This window comes from Harpia harpyja, chromosome 1 (genome assembly GCF_026419915.1).
Source record: "Harpia harpyja isolate bHarHar1 chromosome 1, bHarHar1 primary haplotype, whole genome shotgun sequence".
Lineage (NCBI taxonomy): Eukaryota > Metazoa > Chordata > Aves > Accipitriformes > Accipitridae > Harpia > Harpia harpyja.
Window position 1 is genome coordinate 31,080,241 of NC_068940.1, and position 18,369 is coordinate 31,098,609.

The following is an 18,369-nucleotide window of genomic DNA, read 5'->3' on the forward strand; positions in this document are numbered from 1 at the left end:
ATCCCTGAGGGGTGGGGATGCCAGGGCAGGCGGCCTGGCCCAGCCACTGCTGCCCCACGACAATTTTGGGACACACGCGTCCCTGCTGCCTCGGGGAGCCCTGAAGCAGCACGGCGGGGGGAGAGACCACGGGAGCTGCGACAGGACCGAGAGGGCTTTCCCCCCTCGCTCTGCCCCGCTCCGTTGGCGGGCCATCAGGGCGGCGGCCTGCGGCTCCTGAGGGGACGGACTACAGCCCCCATAGTGCCCCGCGGCGGGGGCCGGGGGGGCGGGCGCGGGGCATGCTGGGAGCTGTAGTCCCGCCGCCCGTTGGGAAGAGGCGGGCGGGAGGCCAGAGGACTACGATTCCCGTCGTGCCCCGCGCGCAGCCCGCCCGCCCGGACTGCGGTACCGGGGGCTGTGGTGGGCAGAGGGCAGTCGCCGACCAGCCCCCGTCCGGCCCCCGGGACCGGCCGCCGCGGGGAGCGGCGCGATGGGAGGGGAGGAGGAGATCGTACGTATCGCCAGGCGGCTGGACAAGATGGTGGCCAAGAAGAGCGCGGTGAGTGGCGGCGGCCGGGCCCCCGCAGCCCCGTTGGGGTGAGGGGGAGCGGGGTGGGGGGGCCTCCCCCTTCCCCGGTTTCTGGTTTGGCGGCCGGGGCCTCCCTCTCCGCGGGGGTCCCCGTCCTCGCTGCCGTGCTGTAGGACCCCCCCGCTTCTCCCTCAGTGCCCGTTGTGAGGGGGCATCCCCCTGCCCCCATTTTGGGGGCCTCCCTCTCTATACAGTCGTTACCGTGGCGGAGCACAAGCCTTCCCCCCCCCCCCCCCCAAGGTGGGTTTCCCTCCCCCAGACCTGGTTGCAGCGGGGTGGTCTCCCTCTCCGTGGGCCCCCATCCGTTGCGGCGGTGTGGGATCCACCCCGTTCCATCCCAGTGCCCGTTACTGGGGGGGGGGGTTCCATATTCCCCCCCTAGGGTGCTGTGGGAGCCCCTTTTCCCCACGCTGTGCCCCCCACCCCAGGCCTCATGCACCCCCAGCCCCACAGCTCAGCACCCTGTGCTGCCTTGCTGGGGCGTTCTCCTCCTGGGGAGCATCCTCAGCCCTCCTCCCTTGTCCCGTTGGGAGCCCCCTTGGGAATGGGGACCCTCACGCATCCCCCCAGCACTGGCCTGGGGCTCTGTTACGCCCTCAGGGAAAACCCCAATGCTTCTGTATTTGCCTCCTGCATCCCCATCCCATGCAAGCACCACTTCTGCTCGCTCTCATGTGGCCTTTCGAGTGTGGAGGGCTGGTCTTGCTGCTGTCTGCCCACTGGGGGTCTCGCAGGGTGTATTGTAACCGGTGTGACTCTTTAGGGGGGACAGTAGCAAGTATTTCCCTGCCTAATGGGATATGGCAGTTGGTGCTCATACGAGTACAAAGAGCATCACGCCAGTGCTAAGGCAGCGAGCTGGGTGACAAGGGTTTGTGATGGAGGTAGGCTGTACATCTGTGTTTGGGGTGGGGGAGAGGGCTTTTGGGGCCAGGGAGGGCTGCGGGGAGTGGGAGGTGATGGGCGACGAGGGGAAGGGATTAGGGGAATGTGGTATTTGGGTAATGGGATGCTGGGTGCGGTTGTCGTGTGAACTTTTGGATGCTGGACCGGCTCTGCCAGCCGCCTATAGGGGTGAGCACTGGCACTTGCGTAGCTGTTGTAACAACCCAGGAAAGTGTGTTTGGGCTAAACCACAGCCTGTGATGTCTGTTCCCATTGATGGCAGGTTTTCAACACCATTGTTGAAATAGGAAAGGAGCAACTTTGCAGAATTTGCTTCCAAGCTTCATTGAGAGGCAGCTTCTTAAATGAGCGGTATGCAATGTTTCCTCTTGGTTGGCATTTTATATGGTACTGAACCGTAGCGTGTTTATTGTATATCGGCTAATTTGCGAACTCTTCCTGCAGGATGGTTGCCTGGAGTACCTGTTTGTTGCTCTAGTTTTTGCATGGATCCCCATTTGCTGCCACTGTGCCAAGTGGCTCCATTTCTGATAAAGGAGACAGGAATCACCCGGTCATTTTATATGTTAAGGGCTGGATTTAATGGAGTCCGTTTGGCTGTCGGAGGAACGGAAAGGTGTGAAACTCCCTGAGTGGGAAGCCGCTTGTTCTGGGTATGGTAACGTGTGGTTTATGCTGCTGTGAGTTGCTTGTGTGCACGCTGAAAGCTTTGACTCTGCTTTGATTTGGCTTTCTCAGCATCTGTTCTGTAGGGTGGCACTGGCAGCTGGATTGCTTCCTGCATTGAATTGGAAGCGGCCCTTCTGCGTAGGGAGGAATGGATCTGAGGACAGGGTCTGTCAGTGCAGGCTGCTTTGCTTCTCTACTCAAGGCTCTGTAGGTCTTGTGCTGCAAATGGGCTTGGAGTGGTTGGTGTTTTAAATGAGCTGTTAAATGTGAACACTAGAAGGCCTTGTTTGGTAGAAGGGGGATGGGAGGAAAGAGCCAGCTGAATGGAGAAGGCATACTCCAGGCTGTGATCTGCTGAGTGCTGCTGAAGGGAGACTTGGCCAGTGCTTCTGTCCCTGCCATTTCTCTGAGTGACTACCAATTTTAGGTATCTACAGATTGCCTAGTCAGATTTTTTTTTTCCTGGATCTAGGTTCTGGGATGCAGAGCTGATGCAAGGAAACATCATATAATGAGTGTCAAGTGACCAGCTCTTCAGTGTCACTGCTTGATGGCTTTGCTCCTGGTATCAGCTCTTGTCCTGAGCAGAGTGGGGTACCAACACGAAAACTAGGAAACAGCTACATTAAGTTTCACGCTGTAGAAAGAGGATACTTTTAGCTCTGTCTCTGGGCAATGACTCTGAGCTTTAGGTGGGCGGTGACTGAAGTTCTTGCAACTCTGCTAAACTGTTATTGCGAGCTAGTAACACCATGGATCAGGGCCCCCAAAATAGTGAGTCTGATGGTAGGAGTACTCCTGGAAGCTAAGTGGTGTGCTGAGGGGACAGTTGTGATTCGGAGTGTATTTTTTAGGTGTTAAAAATGTTAAGCTTGCCAGGTAAGGATAATAAGCTCATGCTGCAGTTGTACCATACACCAACAAAGATCTGTAGCGCTCCACTGCTCTTCTGTTTTGCCCATTCCAATATCTCAGGCGCTTCCAGATTGTAGGATCTACTGTCTGTCTGGAACATCAATCCCAGAGGTAATCTTGCTGATGTTTTAGGGAAGGCTTGTTGGTGTGTTTTCCCTTCAAATTCAACTTTCTGAATTTATTCCCAAGCTGTTGCCTTTCTTTATTAAAAGCTGAGGCACTCATTCTGTTTGTCTTTTCCTCTCCAGGATGGTGCAATGGATTTACTGAAAGAACTGAAAAGTATGCCTATGACTTTGGACTTACTGCAGGTGAGCTGCACGGTTAGGGTAGAAAGCTGAAGTCTGCATCTGATGAGTCCAAAATATTGTTTAAATAAACTTAATAGCTTTCCCTACTACTTGTCTCACTCAAAGCATCAAAATAAACATTAAATCCAGAAGATAGTACCAAACCTGGGTTTTGGACTGGCAGTTAAATAGTACTGGACCACCATGTGCTGCCTGAAACTTGTGCACAGCTGATGAGGGAAATGTGGGTAACTGTTCAAATCCTTTCTTAGGTTTCAAAAAGAGGAAAGACCAGATTAAAGTAGCAAACACAAAGGGCAGCCATTGGAGAAGTTCTTTAAGTCTTTGTAATGGTGATATTCAGGATACTGGGGAGGTGTGAACAGAATTACAATTCAGAGATTAAGATATGTATCTTGGATTTTTCACTCTAAGCTAGAATGTAATATTTAGATATGTAGAGAAGGTATTTGTGGGTGACTGGATGTCTAGCTTCTGATTGGTTTAAGCTGGAGAGCGTCATCTCGCTCTTCCAATGCTGAAAGGAGATAATCATTCTGCAAGTCCTTGGATACTTCATATCTTGGTCATTGCTTTGACTTTGTCATGTTTATTTCTGATTTCAGTTAGTAACAAATAACGAGTCTGTTCTTGAATGATTCATTTGAATGTTCACTTGCAGTCCACACGCATTGGGATGTCAGTAAATGCACTAAGAAAGCAGAGCACAGATGAAGAAGTGATATCGCTTGCCAAATCCCTCATCAAATCTTGGAAAAAACTTTTAGGTAAGAAAATCAGCATGTTCCTGTCAGATCCAACTTGTGAAGGATCTGGCTTCAGTGGGAGATTGGGTTTCTCAGGAGAGCTTATCTATTGATCTGAATAGAATATTCTAGCGGATAAGCCTTTACAATTGCACCCTCTGTCTTTCAAGTTTTGTCTCCTACCATGCATTCCTCTAGATTTAGCTCCTGTTCAGCTAGCTCATCCTTGAAAGAGCATTGAAAGGTTCAGGACTATTCTTAACGTGTACCTGTCTGTATAATAATTAGGAGCATTATTTGTAGAAACAGTATCTGCCCTCTGAACCCTCCGCCCCCACTTCTGTGCTGCGTGGCATTAATACAGCATGTGCTGTCAGCCTCGTGCAACGGCTCGGAAAGAGAAATGCTGGAATGCATTTTGGGTGATGAGTTGGAGATGGAACTTAGTTTAACACCTTGTAGACAAATTCACATGGACTGTTGCTTGCTGGGGAGGCTTTCATGGTGATGAACACTGATAAGCAGAAGCTTGTAATTCTGTCTGAGAAATCTTAATGCTGATATAGCACAAACTAATGTCGAACTTACAGATGGAGGGATTACAAATATGGTCTTAGTGGTTACCTTTGTGATAAAAGAATGAGGCATCTGCAGCACCAAGATTGGAAGGGCAGCTTCACCTGTGTCCTGCTAGCAAGACTGTGTGTCTGCCACTCTATACTAGTGGCAAAGTACCCCAATGTGAAATTCAAACACTCCTTACTTTTTAAACTGATCTCTTGGGCATCTGCGTGTAACAAAGAACAAGAGTGATGCGGTGTTTGAGGTTAAGTGAAATGTGCGGCTGGCTCTAGTCTGCACCCCAGGGCTCCCCATTTCTTGATAGGCTAAATGAGTGTCAGAAGCACTGTTTTTCTGTCCTGGCTAGGACTGTCACTTCCACATTAGGGTTGATGTGTATTGGCTATGCTGAGATAGTTTACCTCTGGGTCAAACTTGTTCTACAGTGTCATGAAAGTCCTCTCCAGGGTTGTGCTGTTGGCTTTCAACAGCACTTGGGAAACACTAGAAGTTGTATTCCCAGAAGGACTAGCCTGTACTGGCCCTTCAGGTGGTGTTGGCTGGAAATGCTGCTTTTAGTGGTGCTTTAGAGAACTTGATCTAATCTCTACTCAGCAGCCAGGGTGTCTCTGAAAGAAACTTTTGTGATGAGGCATGTCTTGTGAGGAGGCTTATCTCCTAGGCAGGGAAGGTGATTGCTCTTTAGTTTGGTGAGGAAAGCTTTTGTTTGAATTAGTTTCTACTTAAAGGCAAGCAAAAGGTCTGTTGGAAAGCATGGAAGGCCATAAAGGTGTTCTTTCTCCTGATTCTTTTTGGAGAATAATAAGTTGCCTTAGGCCAACGCTGTGTAGTGTTAAGACATTGATTAGTGTATGCAGGGTTGTAGCATAAAGACCTGTTCTGAACCCTTTATCATCAATTTCTCTTCTTTTGAATATAGATGCTTCTGAGGAAAAAAGTGAGGAGAAAAAGAAAAGCCTGTCCTTGCCAACATCTTCCTCGAAGGAGACTGGTAACTCAAGAGACCAAAGGTAATGCTTTCCTTTAACCAAAGATGATGCTGTTACAGAATTATTATGTTACAGAGTTTTCTTAAGGCACCTTACACTAATTTTTATTTTTAAATGTCTGAGTTGTGAATTTTTTGTAGTCAAATTCCTGGTCAGAAGCACCAGAAGTGTAGACTTCTTCAGAGATGATCCTTGTGGTGTTTTTAATAAACTGTAATGCAGAAATATACATCTATAAAATATAGTGGCTTTAGTGAGTTTTTTGATTTTGTTCACATCTTATTTCTTGGTTTTCTACTCTTAGTTATGTGTTGATTTTTCTATTAGTAAAACGTTCCTCTGTTCTATTTTGGGTTGCATTTTTATATATTTTTGCTTATTTCTAACTTTGAACTCCTTAGAATGAAGATTATTTTTGGCCTTTGCAATCTCAAGTGATGGATGGGATTGATTGATACATCACTAGAGTAAAACTTCCATTTCTTTGTCCTTGACAAGTCCCAGCAGAAGTCCTCTTTTCACTCTGGACTGATGTCCACCCATCTGGCAGGTCTGCTGCATGCTTGCTTCTTGCCATGCCTTGAATGTTGCATCCCATTTCCACTGTCTGCTACTGCACTTGCCAAGCTGTTGAGTGGAGGCAGTGATCAAAGGGCAGGGGGCAAATGCGATGTAAAGCTTTGTTCTAGAGGTGAGAGACTTCTCTCAGCCTCAGATCCCAGGAGGGTGTGTGCCTTGTAGGTTTGACCCTGAAGTGATTTAGCCAATTTCTCAAGTTTGCCAGAAGATTTAGAGTATTAAGGCTGTAGTCCTGCTAGTTTGCAGGCTCTTCTGTGTTTGCAGCCTGTCTTTGTTGGTCACTTTCTTGTCACTCTACCCTTTGCTTTTTCTTGTCCTTTTTTGCTCGGATCTCTCAAGGCTTGACACTTTGGTGTGAGCCTTTGCAGCTCTATACAGAGCTGCTGATGGAGAAGGCTACTGATGCTGAGCTACATAACTTCAATTGACACGCATCTTTGGTTATCTCACTTCCATAAAATGTGAAAAAGGATTTGCTAAGTATTGCAATGGAAGTACTGGGGAGATGTCACAGCCAGAATTGAGTCTTGTAGTGATGCAGTGCAACGCGGGAGCTGGGGCTGTCTAGAGCTGTGTGTATCACACATCCAGCGGCAGTCTGGTATGTCAGTGGTACAGGGGTAAAAGCAGTAGGATGGAGTCTCCCAGCTGCTGTTTCCTTTTGTTCCATTGAGAGGAGATGAGAGTTGGAGGCCAAAGAGCAGTCAGTGGTAGTGGAGAAAGGTTTGCTGTGTAAGCTGAGAGAGTTGGCCTGAGCAGTATCACCAGCCTTGTGATGCAAATACCTTCTCTTCATGATCTTATACTCTAAAGGGCAGACTGGTGTACTGCCTTCCCTAGGGTGTGGACACAGAAAAGATCTGTTGGAGGGCTGATGAGGGTAGGAACTGAGTCAGTCATGGCTAAGAGCCTTTGTGCGTGCCCTTACTGGTAAAGGGAGGCAGATTTCCCTCCAGGGTAAGGGCAGAAGCCTGCATGGAGGTACTTGTTGGCTGTTCCTGATGGGGAAAGAAGGCAAGTATTACCAACTTGGCTGGTACTGCTCAAGCCAGGAAGTAGTATTGCAGTTCAAAGAAAAAGGGAAGCTTCTGACTTAACCTTTGGAAAATTGACCTTGCAGAATGCGGAGCCTGGAGGGAAGGAAGTATGAGACATTCCCTGGGCACAGTGGCAGTAGGCATGTTATAAGCAAATGAGCTGGGCCTGCTCGGGCATCTGGTTTGAAGGCTGAGGCTTGTAGTAATTTCACTTGGAAAAGGATCCTGGCTGTAGGTAGAGAGGCAAAACCCCACTGTCTCCTTGCTTTGTCAGACAGTTAGTGTGGGCTATGTGGAGTGGAGCTTTTTGGCTTGTGCTTCTAATGCTCCCCTGTGCCTTGATGTGCTGCAGATACTGCAGGTGTTTTTTTTTTTTTTTTTCCTCCTTGATGCTTTCTACATGTATTCAGCCTCCATCTTCTGAATGGCAAAGCATCCCCTTGGTTGTGAAGGATAAACAGAAGCAAATGGATTAGTGTAGCATAGACCAGCAGAAGTGGCTAGCTCCTGGTGTCAGTCTGTTGAGCCAGGCTGTCTTTACAGAGACAGGAATGCTTATTCTCTAGTGCTGCAAAATAAGCTGCTAATCTGCCTTGACAAAAAAAAAAATAAATTATTAGCAGTGAAGAGTCTTTGTTCTTTGAAGCACAGGCTGTGATGAAGGGAGTCTGACTAGTTGCTCAGTGTGTGATAGCTGGTTCAGATGAGGCTGCTATCAAGACAACAAAGAGATCAGCTTGTATTCAGATATTTCAGCCACTTAGATTTTTGGCTAGGCCTTCCTCTTCTGTCAGGGAGAAAAACTTGAATAGCTCTTGGCCTGAAACTTGTCTTGCTTTCTGGAACACAGATGTAGAAATCCCTCTGTAGTGACTAGAGAGCTAGCACTGAAGACCTGAAGGCTCTGAGCCAGCCAGTGTGGTGCTGGCACCTGTGAAGTTATATACTGCATTACTGTAATCCAAAGCATATTCTGTTGTGCTGTAGTATTTTAGACCATTGGTGTGGTACATTTTAATGGGCTATATCTAATGTTTCTCTGTCTCTGGCAGCATGAGCTTTTTCTTTTCCAGGATTCTCTAAACTGCCTTTATTAGGAGGTTTTGGATCTGTGGCCTGAATTCAGCTCTTCCATGGGATTTTCTTCCAGTGTAGCCCTGAGTTCTGCTTGCAGTCCCTGGCTGTTGCTTTGCCACCATTTTGCTCCAGCATAGCCTTTTTTATGTATAAACTTTTGTTGCCTGGGTAGATTTACAAGCTCTTTCTCCTGTTTAACAGGAACAGTGTGAACCACAGTGATTTCCTGAAATAAGTCTTATAGGTGTGTTTGAGCTCTATTTCCCAACTATTCTAATTATAAATGAACTTCTAAAGCTTAATGAATAACTTTCTGTACAGTCTTTGGAATGGCTGAGAAGTCTGTTTCCTCTAATTCATGAGTGATCAGTTGTCATCTCAGGGTATGTATGATATATATGTGTATGTAGGTGAATATGTCTTTACTCATCAGCTAACAGAAGTGGGATAACCATGTGTCTTGTCTAGCTTTTTTTCTACCTCCAGGGAATAAACATCTAAATATTTAAGTCAATAGCATTTGCAGATAGGACCTTCCTGAAAATCAAGTATTACCTGTGCAAGTATTAGTTTAAAGACCTGGCTTTAAGTACGGAATGTGGTGAAGGTCAGTGTTGAGAGTTCACACGCAGTGTTTTGCTCTGGGATACCTTAGCGTCACTGTTGCTTGCAAAATGAGACAAAAGTTAAAGCTAAAAGAGCTCTTGGGAAAGCTTGTCCTGCCACCCCTTCCCAGGAGAGCACCACCTCTGCCCAAGCTGTCCCTGACAGGCCTTTCTCTAAGCTCTTCTTTGACAACCCTAAAAAACCTCAGAGTAAGACATTTCCACAGCTGCCCTTGGCAGTATCTTCTAATTCATAACTCACCTTTACAATTTGAAACTTGCTCTCTGTCAAAACCTGTCTTGCTAAGACCATTTCTTCATGCTTTTGTCGTCTTTAGCAAGTATGGAGGATTTTTCCTACCATCTTCCTTTGTAACAAGTTTTCCAGTATTTCAGGACTTGTCTCCTCTAAGTCTTCCCTGCTGCAAACCACTCCGATTCCTTCAGTCTTTCCTTTTATTGTAGGTATGTTTTCTAGGCTTTTTGCCTTTGTCCTTTGGGAAGTCTCATTTTTCCAAACTGTTTTATGCAACATGATCAGCTGTGACTTTTAGATGAGTTATTCCTGAGTTGTGTATGCTTTGCTATATACACCCCCACGTGTGCTGCCTGTGATTTGTGCATAGCTGCTTAAGCACAAAAGTACCTGATGGCAATTTGTACATCCCAGATGGGAGAAGATCATCATCTAATTAACTATCTGCAAGCTAAGTTGTTTCTTTTTGTAATATGTGCAGTGTAAATCCTATTGAATGTTTTGAGCTGTTTGGTCACAAATCTGTTCCTTAATAGCCTCCTGCAGTGCTGACCAGTAAAACTAGCTGGTAAAAAATGTTTTTATTCAGCTAGTGGTCAAAGAGAAACACAAGCAATAAAATCTCCCTTGTAGAGTGCATCTATTTCATCTGAGCACAAAATTAATCTTTTGCTATGGTTTGAGCTGAACAATTTCCTGAAGGTGCACTGGTGGATGCTTCTTAAAAGGGCCTGGTGAGGTTTTGAACTGTGGAAATCCAGTAGCTCTAATGGTGATCTACGGGCTTTGAGGCACTGCAGAGCCAGACTGGATTTGAACCTAGCAGCAGCAGGGTCTCCCAGGATAAGTCCCTGAAGTTGTCTGGCTCAGCTTGTGTGGCAGCAGATTCAGAAGGTTTTCAGCTTAGCGCTGTTTTGCTGTGGGCTGACTAATCCCTTCCAGGACAGTGTAGTGGAAGTGCCTGTTCATAACAGATTTATTTTTGATGGCAAAGAACTGGCAGTAGTGACCCAGCTTACCAGAAATTGTCAAGCCAGTTGGATCATCAAGGACATGGTGCCAGTATGGCATGGGTGAAATATCAGGACTTCTCTTTTTTTTTTTTCCCCTTTGTCTCTTACTGCATTAATGTTACCAGGCATTGGCCATAAATACAGTGCATTTTATGGCCCAAACACCAAAGTCAGAGCAATCTCTGCTGAAAAAATTGCTGTTTTGCTGCCTAGATTTAAGGGGGGTTGGGGAAAGCTCTATAAAATCATCTGGGAATCATAATAGCCCAAATCTTTTACCAGCAGTATTTGCAGGGCTAACTAACTCTATGTGCAGATGTTAGGCTTTACGGGCAAGACATCTCAACACTACGGGCGTACACCCAGCTGAGTGAAGTTACTTCTCCAGCATGCAAACCTCGCAGCAGTGTGTGCAAGCCCAGCCTGTGCGGTGATTCAGCCTGCCTGCATCATGCAGTGATTCTGTGCCTTCAGTCTCTCCAGCCAGCTCCCCTGGCAGATGACCTGGCTGAGGCAGCCACAGCAGGCAGGTGTTTGCATTCCTTTGCCTGTGCCCATGATTGCTTGCAGGTGGAAATGAAGTTATTTTTGTGATTGAAGCAGTATTTATTAGTCCTGTGCTAGCCTGGCACCTGTGCAAGCTGTGTGTGGTTGTGTAGGGGTGCTCTTCTGTGAGATGAGTAGTCAAAGAGTCTTGTCCAGATTACAGGAAAAAGGAAGATCCTCTTATGTGTTATGCTTTGTTGTGGTGGTTTTTTTTAATATTGGAGCTGAAGGAGCCATTTTCTTTCTTTTCCTTAGCATGGCAGCTCCTTCTTCTGGAGGGGTTAGTGTAGGCTTCTCTGATTTCTGCCCCAGAAGGCAGTGTGCTGCACTCCTTGTTGGCTACAGAGAGCTAGAGTGCTTTTTTGTTTTTAGCTGTTCTCTTTCCTGCTGCTGAGATCTTGGCAGTAAAGGATATGAGATGAGGAACCAGCTGAGATTAACCTTAGTGGTGACTTCTGCTCCCTTTCTGCTGAGAGCAGTTATGGACTTGGTATCCTGCTAAGTAAGAGAGGAATAAAGTACCATGCATCTGTGGACTATGCTACCAGACTGAGAGAGTCCTGATGGTCTTGGGAAGTCCTGAGTGTATCTGAGTTACTGATGGTGTCCAACAGCTTTGTAATATTTTCACTTGATGCCCAATCATGCAGCAGTTGTGATACATGTTGAATAACAGAAGTTGGTTGGCAGGCCTGCTTCATGGATTAAATCCTCCATTTACAGCTGACAGAGTCCCCAGGAGAGCTCGTATCTGGGTTGGTGGTGTTGGTTGATGTATTGCGCTATATGCTGATTTGGGGCAAGTGTCTTTGCACTGTTTGCCTCTGACTGGTTTTGTATTATGATTAACAGGATGCTTGGCCACATACCTGCTGATCCCTTCTCTGCTCTCAGTGACCTGAACTGAGACATTCTGACAGGTGAAGTTTCTCTTTTAGCTCCAACAAAAGGCAGGAGCCTCCGAAGACTCCAACCACCCCCAAAATCACCACCTTCCCTCCAGCGCCCGTCACCTGCGATGCTGTCCGCAACAAATGCAGAGAAATGCTGACAACAGCTCTGCAGGCTGATGGTAAGTGCTGGGGGAAACCCTGCATTGCCTAAAGTGCTTCACAGCTCCTGGTGCATTCTGACAGAATTCTGGCAGGTCAGTGCCAGCTCCTCTTAGATATTCTCTTCTGGAGCAGCCTTGTCAAAGGATTATTGCCATCAGCTCAGTCTAGCCACTGGTCATCCCTTTGACAAACTGGCTGGTATTGCAGCATTTTTAGACACTTGCACATGGACCTGGCTGTAAAGTGAAGCTGTCATCTCTTCTTATCCTTGGGGCACAAAATGAAGCTTCAACTCAATACATGGAATTGGCTGGTAATGGTGCTTATGCCAGTCACCATCTGCTCTTAGACTCCCCTGCCTTTGCAGACTGGAGCCCCTTAAACACTGTGTTCCTCTGTGGATCTGGGGTGGAACAGGTCTGTCTTGTGCTCAGACTATGCCATCTAAAATGAGAGGCAACTGCAGGTGCTCAGTATCTCTGAAAGTCAGATTTTAAATACCTCAAGCTGAACGCATACTTGTGTCTAAATTGCTGATCCCTTTGGAAAATTGGGGTCTAAGCACTGCAGAGTTTTCTTAATTTGGAGCCAAGGAATGTAGACAGCAGATGGAGAAGTTCACAAAGTCTTTATTTCTAGCCTTCCTGTGTGCATGCATGTGTTTATATATGCTGCATTAAATATTTGTATAACTCTTAGAGAAACCCTTTCCGTATGAAGTCTGGGAAGGAGTCCCCTTGAGTCTTGCTAACCTCAGCCCTGTTCTGCCCTATCTTCCCTGCTTTATGGTGTTGGTTATACCTGGTGTCCAAACTCATAGCAGTTATTGCTCTCTATATGATGCTGTTTAATTGCTGTGTGAAAGAGGGGAGGGGCAGACAGAGTCCTGAGGTAAGAAGAGAAATGAAGGCTTGATGCAGTTGCTGCATGCTTTTTCGGGCCCTGACAGATTGTTGGTCTGAGTAGAGCTACTTCTCATTGTCACCAATATCTGATGAGACTTAATTCCTGCCTATATATGTTTGATTTCAACTATACCAAGAATATATTGGAAAACTGTATGTTCTGAGGCCAAGGTTCTTGTTACCTTTTTCTAGTGCAGTCCATCTCCTAGAGAGGCAGAGGGCATAGACTGGCTGGACTGGTCTATTTTCATCACTGCCCTTGTCAAAAGGGTCAAAGGGTAGCTAGAGCAAAGGCCAAGATGCCATTTGATGGAAAGAGCATGTAAATCAAAATAGCAAACTATCTAGATTTGTGTCTCAGAAATACTGAGCCTTGGGACCCCTTGTGTGGCTGGAAGTCATTGACCTCATGTTTCTCTTGTCTTACAGACGACTATATTGCCATTGGTGCTGACTGTGAGCACATAGCAGCCCAGATTGAAGAATATATCCTTACTGTATGGGGCTTCCTCGAGGGCCTGCATGTCTCCAGGCCATGAAATGAATGTGCTCTGAGAAAAAATGGGACAGTCTTTCTTTGCATAAATGTTCTGCTGCAACTCTGCTTGTCAGGGTTCTGGGTCTGGTTCCAGCTCTGCTTGGCTGACTCCTGGGACACTAACGAACCACCAGTGTGGTGTTGGGAGCTCAGGGCAGACCCCTTGCTGGTGTGATGGACATGGTTATTTCCTTCCTGTTCGCACCATAATGGACTGTAATTCCCAGTTTGTCCTTCCCATCAACACGATATTTCCTGCTCTCAGCTCTGCTTCCAGATACATGCAACTTCCCTGTGCCTCCCTGTGGAGGAGAGTGTGCTGATATACACAAAAGCAATGGGAAGGATGGAGCAATGAGGATCAAGCTGCATGTTGATTTGAGATAAGGCAGGAACTTGCTTGGTTTGGGGGGCTGTGGGGTAGGAGGTGCAGCTGGGTTCTCTTAGTGGAGGGTTTTGTGGCTACCTTGCTGAAAGAGCAAGTTGAAGAACCTGAGCATAACTGAAAATAAATATTATTTCCAGCACAGTGAAAAAGCCAGAACTGAAAGCCTGTGGACTCTGGGATGGTATAAGCCTGCTCTCAAATACAGCATTAACCTCCCGGAGCAGACACTACTGTTGGGTCCCAGCACCCTTATCTGTGTCCTGGCAGCAGTTAACACTCCCTGCTGTTCATGAGTGGTGTAGAAAGTGCTCAGAGGTCTCTGGGTTGATTGCAGACTCCTTGACTACGATGTACGCATATACCAAGATGTCAAGAACACCGACATGAAATACAAAAACCGAGTGAGGAGCCGCATCTCGAATCTGAAGGACTCCAAAAATCCTGAGCTGAAAAAGAATGTGTTGTGTGGGGCGATTACGCCTGAGCAGATCGCGGTGATGACCTCGGAGGTGAGGAAGCCTGAGGAGCAGGGTTTGCTGCTTACAGGGGATGTGTCCTGTGGTTTAGCTTGAAGCAAGGGGCTCGTCGGCTGCTGGGGTTGCAGATTTCTCAGCAGCTGCTGCCAGAGTGCATGGGGAGTGAGCTAGCAATGGGGTTTGCAACATGGAGAGTAGTCTGTTGGTACTTCAGATCATCATGGGGGCCTAGGTATGAACCAGAAACTGGGAATGAAAGTTTTTCTGTCTTTATACCCATCTGTTAGACCATCCTGTCCTGTTGACTCTTTCCACTGTAGTGGGTGTGGTGGTGAAACTGGACAGATGTGATTTTATTGCTTTTTTGAAAGGAAATGGCCAGTAACGAGCTGAAAGAGATCAGGAAAGCCATGACGAAAGAAGCAATCCGGGAGCATCAGATGGCCAAGACAGGAGGGACGCAGACTGACCTCTTCACCTGTGGGAAATGCAAGAAGAAGAACTGCACCTACACCCAGGTTAGTCTTCCTGCTCTTACAGCTTCCACACTGTTGACCTCTGCACAGGACATGATCTGTCACGGTCACGAGCTCTTACTGCTCCATGACAGGCCCTGCGGCACAGCACAAATTTTGCCACTGATGGAGAGAACCTTTTTGTACACTCAATGCTCTCTAAAATCTACTGCTTTTGCACAATGATTTTGCACCCATTTCCTTGGAGCTTGTGTAACTTTTATTTGGCTCATTTGTACAAGAGCAGGGGTTGTGCAGCCCCAAGGATGCTTTCAAAAGCAGAGTAGTGCTGCTTGCTGTGCAGCTCAGGAAAGCTGCACATCGAAAACCAGTACTGGGAATGTGGATACTCAGACAAGAAAGGAGTGGGTAGTGTAGAGGAGAGAGACTGCGGAAACCAAGGTGGGCATGTTGATGGTATTAAAAGTGCAAATTAAGAATGTAGGTAAGCTGTGGCTGGACAAATCTCAATTTATTTAAAATCAAACAACATGAAACAGCTGAAACATAAGGAATAAAGGAAGCAGTGATGTGAACAGGCAGAGGGGATTTTTCTTCTCCATGGACAGCTGCTGGAAGCCTTGTGCATTACCAGTGCTTTTTAGTTCCCATGTTCGCGCCAGGCATCTGGAGATAAATGTGCCTTTGCTGTGAGTCAGTGTTTTAGAATGCACAGATACCCAAAAATGCACCAGCAACCACGCGATTGCTACTGAGTGGGTGCGCACAAACTGCATGTGCAAGCGGCGAGTGAAACTCCTTCATATGCTTGGACTTGACATGCAAATGCAGATGAGAGCCAGGCAGCTGACCAGGGATTTTCCTTTGGCTCAGCAGCAGTCTTGCATCCCACAGGCTGGCTCAGGCGAGAGACCTCGCTCTGTGAGTGCATCTCAGTTAAGTCAGCTGGAAGCACTGCCTGGGCTGTCTCGCTCGCCTCAGCAGCACAAGGGACTCTGTCTCCACCTGTAGTGGACTGGAGTCCGGCTGCCTGTAATTGGGGCAGGTGATGACAGTGTCTTCTAAATAGAAATATCAGAAGGTTTTCTGTATTTTTGTTAGTTTTCCAGTGAAATCACTGTTTGGTGGCTGAGATGTTTTAAGTTCCAAGTAGATGAACTGGCATTTATGAAGTGTTGGAAGCCAGGCAGTAATGTTGGGTGAGAATTACAGAATTTATCTATCCAGCATGCTTGCAAAACATGCTTAATTTGCATCATGCGAATACTGTGACTCTTGTGTATTGGGTAATTACACATGTAGATCACCATAATTACCCCTCGGCATAGTTCTGCTGACTTGCACAGGGAGTGCCAGTATTTTCAGTGTAGATCTGCCTTGTGGTATTCAAATGCCATGAAAATCTGATTTTTAGCAAAGTATGTGTTGCTGGCAAGAGCCTGTCAGAGGCAGCAGTCACATCTGGGTTAAATATCAAGAGTTCCTTCATGGCTCAAATGCAAAACAGACTGGAAATGTGCAGAACCTGGTAACCCACAGCATGTTCCTGTGAGGCCAGGACATAGGACGGGTCTATAAACGGGAATGAATTGAGTGGGTTTTTTTGTATGTGTCGCACGTGCTGGATGGGCTGGGGGTTTTGTTGTCTCGCTGCTGGCTGCCTCCCTCCCCTGGGGACAGCACAGGGAGGGACCGGCTGTGGGTATGTCTACCTCCGGAGCCACCTGCGAGGAATGGGCAGCAGAGGGGGTGAGGAGGGAAATCTGCTGCCCTAAAACATGTCACTCTGGGTAGTGTCAGGAGGGAGAGAGAGGTCATGAGATGTGTGTAAAACAATAACCAGACTCATTTTACAGGGAAGCTCCTTTTGCCCTCCCAAGCCTCAGTCTCTCATTGATTTCTGACAGTGTGACCCCAGCACAAATCCCTGGTGGTCAGAGGGACAGGGAGCTCCCTGTGACCCCCCCAACCTGCCACGGGGTCATGTGTGATGCTCGGTGCTCATTTCCCTCATGTCCTCCTCCAGGTGCAGACCCGCAGCTCCGATGAGCCCATGACCACCTTCGTCGTGTGCAACGAGTGTGGGAATCGCTGGAAGGTAGCGCACCAAGGATATTACTGGCACTGAGGGGTGTTAGGGTAGCTGCACCCACGATGCTGCAGACGCTTAGCTGCTGCCCTCAGAGGTGCTTGCCAAATGCTGACTGGCTCTAGCAAGTGATCTTTCCTCCCAGCCCAGAGGCAAGAGCTCCTGGGTTCATCCCATCTCTGCAGACCAGCTGGGGTCAAGTCTCACTTTCACATTCCCTGCCTCCCTCCTCACATTCCCTCTTCTGCCATGATCAGCTTCACAGTGCTTTCCATGCTCCCTCTGCCCCCTGAGAGATGGTGGTGATGACATTCAGGATTTTAAAACTGCTCTTTTATACTGCGCACAGAGCTCGGGGGTGAGCAGAAATCTCCTGGTCAAAGGCGAGCAGAAATGGCACCGCTACCAAGTGCCAAAGAGCCACAGCTGAGAGATTGAAATGGGAGCTCTGTTTGACCCCTAATCTGGGGGCTGAGCCCTGCCTCTGCAGAATCCCCAAGCCCTGGCCAGCTTCAGAAACAAGACCATCACCTGGATCCCAATCTTCTTCTAGGCAGCACGCGCATGACCTGCAACTCCCCTTGGCAGTGAGGTTTTCTAATCGGGGTTTAAACTCCCTTCTCTTGCAGTTCTGCTGATATGTGCCATGGCCCGAGAGCGGCAGCCAAACGCAGATCAGAGTGCAACCTCCATACGCCAGCTCCCACGGCAATTGTGTATTGTGTCCCAAGTGAGTTTGCATTGTCACGCGCTGAGAGAGCAGCTGCGGGGAGGCCTGCCTCTCCGCTTGGGTCTCAGTGGAGAGCCACAGCTGTGGGCTGACAGGTTGGCAGGAGAGCTCACTAAACACACTTAGTTGTTATTTTCTCATCTAAGCGAGTATGGTCACTTTTTCTTCAAAACTAATATTAAACATTTTTGTCAGTTTCTGACTTTTATTTGAACTGTGTGTGTGCAGCTCTTTGCTTTTTGTGGTGTGGAACTGCATGGGAGCTTGACAGATGGTCAGTGTCCAGGTGGATGAGGACTGAACAGTGCGTGGACCACCAGAAAGCGAGAAGCCACTTGTAGGTACATGTTCAGTGCGTGAAGGCTTGTTCCTAGTCAAGTCATGAAATCTAAAACACTGGGCCAAGTCCTGGGGTGGCTGGGTGGGCAGTACTGGTCTTCCTCACCTGGCTGAGGAGAGCTGTTGATGGAACACAGCTTTTGAGGCACAGATCAGATGCTGCTTTCCATCTTGGCAACATTCATTTGATTTTTGTAGTGATGTGTACCTTGTCATCTTGGGCCTTTAAATGCCAACAGCATAGGCTGCTGTGAAGATGAGAATGTGCTGCCCAGGTTGTAACAGACTGAAAGCAGGGTGATACCAGCCACAAAAAAAAAATGCCAAACTTGATCTGGGAGAACAGGACAGGGAGGAAGGTGTGCTAGGCCCATGTGAGGTTAGCATTTCCTAGCATTCCATCCCCGTGTGGAAGGAGACCCTTGTAGCCAAGGGCTCCCTTGCTCCCCAGCTGGGAGCAGGGAAGGTCAGGGCTGTTGCAGGGAGGGGGCTGGCAGCTTGGTGCTATTCCTTGGTGCTATGCCTTGATGTGGCCATCATGCAAGGAACCTGGGAACAGTTGATACAGGAA

At 47.7% G+C, this 18,369-nt stretch overlaps 1 protein-coding gene across 4 annotated transcripts; it reads left to right on the forward strand.

Annotated features, from left to right (window-relative positions):
• Positions 1 to 359: 359 nt before the first annotated feature.
• On the forward strand, positions 360 to 17,673 carry TCEA2 (transcription elongation factor A2). 4 transcript variants are annotated; one of them, XM_052785079.1, is made up of 12 exons: positions 407 to 541; positions 1,740 to 1,828; positions 1,922 to 2,130; positions 3,310 to 3,372; positions 4,034 to 4,139; positions 5,620 to 5,710; positions 11,741 to 11,874; positions 13,192 to 13,248; positions 14,043 to 14,197; positions 14,536 to 14,682; positions 16,667 to 16,738; positions 17,359 to 17,673. In XM_052785079.1, exons 4-12 carry the CDS (start codon positions 3,319 to 3,321, stop codon positions 17,365 to 17,367), a joined length of 825 nt encoding a protein of 274 aa, XP_052641039.1. In that variant the 5' UTR covers positions 407 to 541; positions 1,740 to 1,828; positions 1,922 to 2,130; positions 3,310 to 3,318; the 3' UTR covers positions 17,368 to 17,673. The 4 variants fall into 4 exon arrangements, with proteins under 4 accessions (XP_052641021.1, XP_052641030.1, XP_052641039.1 ...); XM_052785085.1 differs by lacking the exon at positions 1,740 to 1,828 and having other exon boundaries at positions 452 to 541; XM_052785070.1 differs by lacking the exons at positions 1,740 to 1,828; positions 1,922 to 2,130 and having other exon boundaries at positions 362 to 541.
• The last annotated feature ends 696 nt before the right edge of the window (positions 17,674 to 18,369 follow it).

Coding starts and splice junctions, on each gene's coding strand:
- TCEA2 (XM_052785061.1), top strand. CDS start 473: ATGGGAGGGGAGGAGGAGATCGTACGTATCGCCAGGCGGCTGGACAAG. Junction 13,249..14,042: donor AGCAGCCCAGATTGAAGAAT/ATATCCTTACTG, acceptor ACTACGATGTAC/GCATATACCAAGATGTCAAG. Junction 14,683..16,666: donor AGAACTGCACCTACACCCAG/GTTAGTCTTCCT, acceptor GTCCTCCTCCAG/GTGCAGACCCGCAGCTCCGA.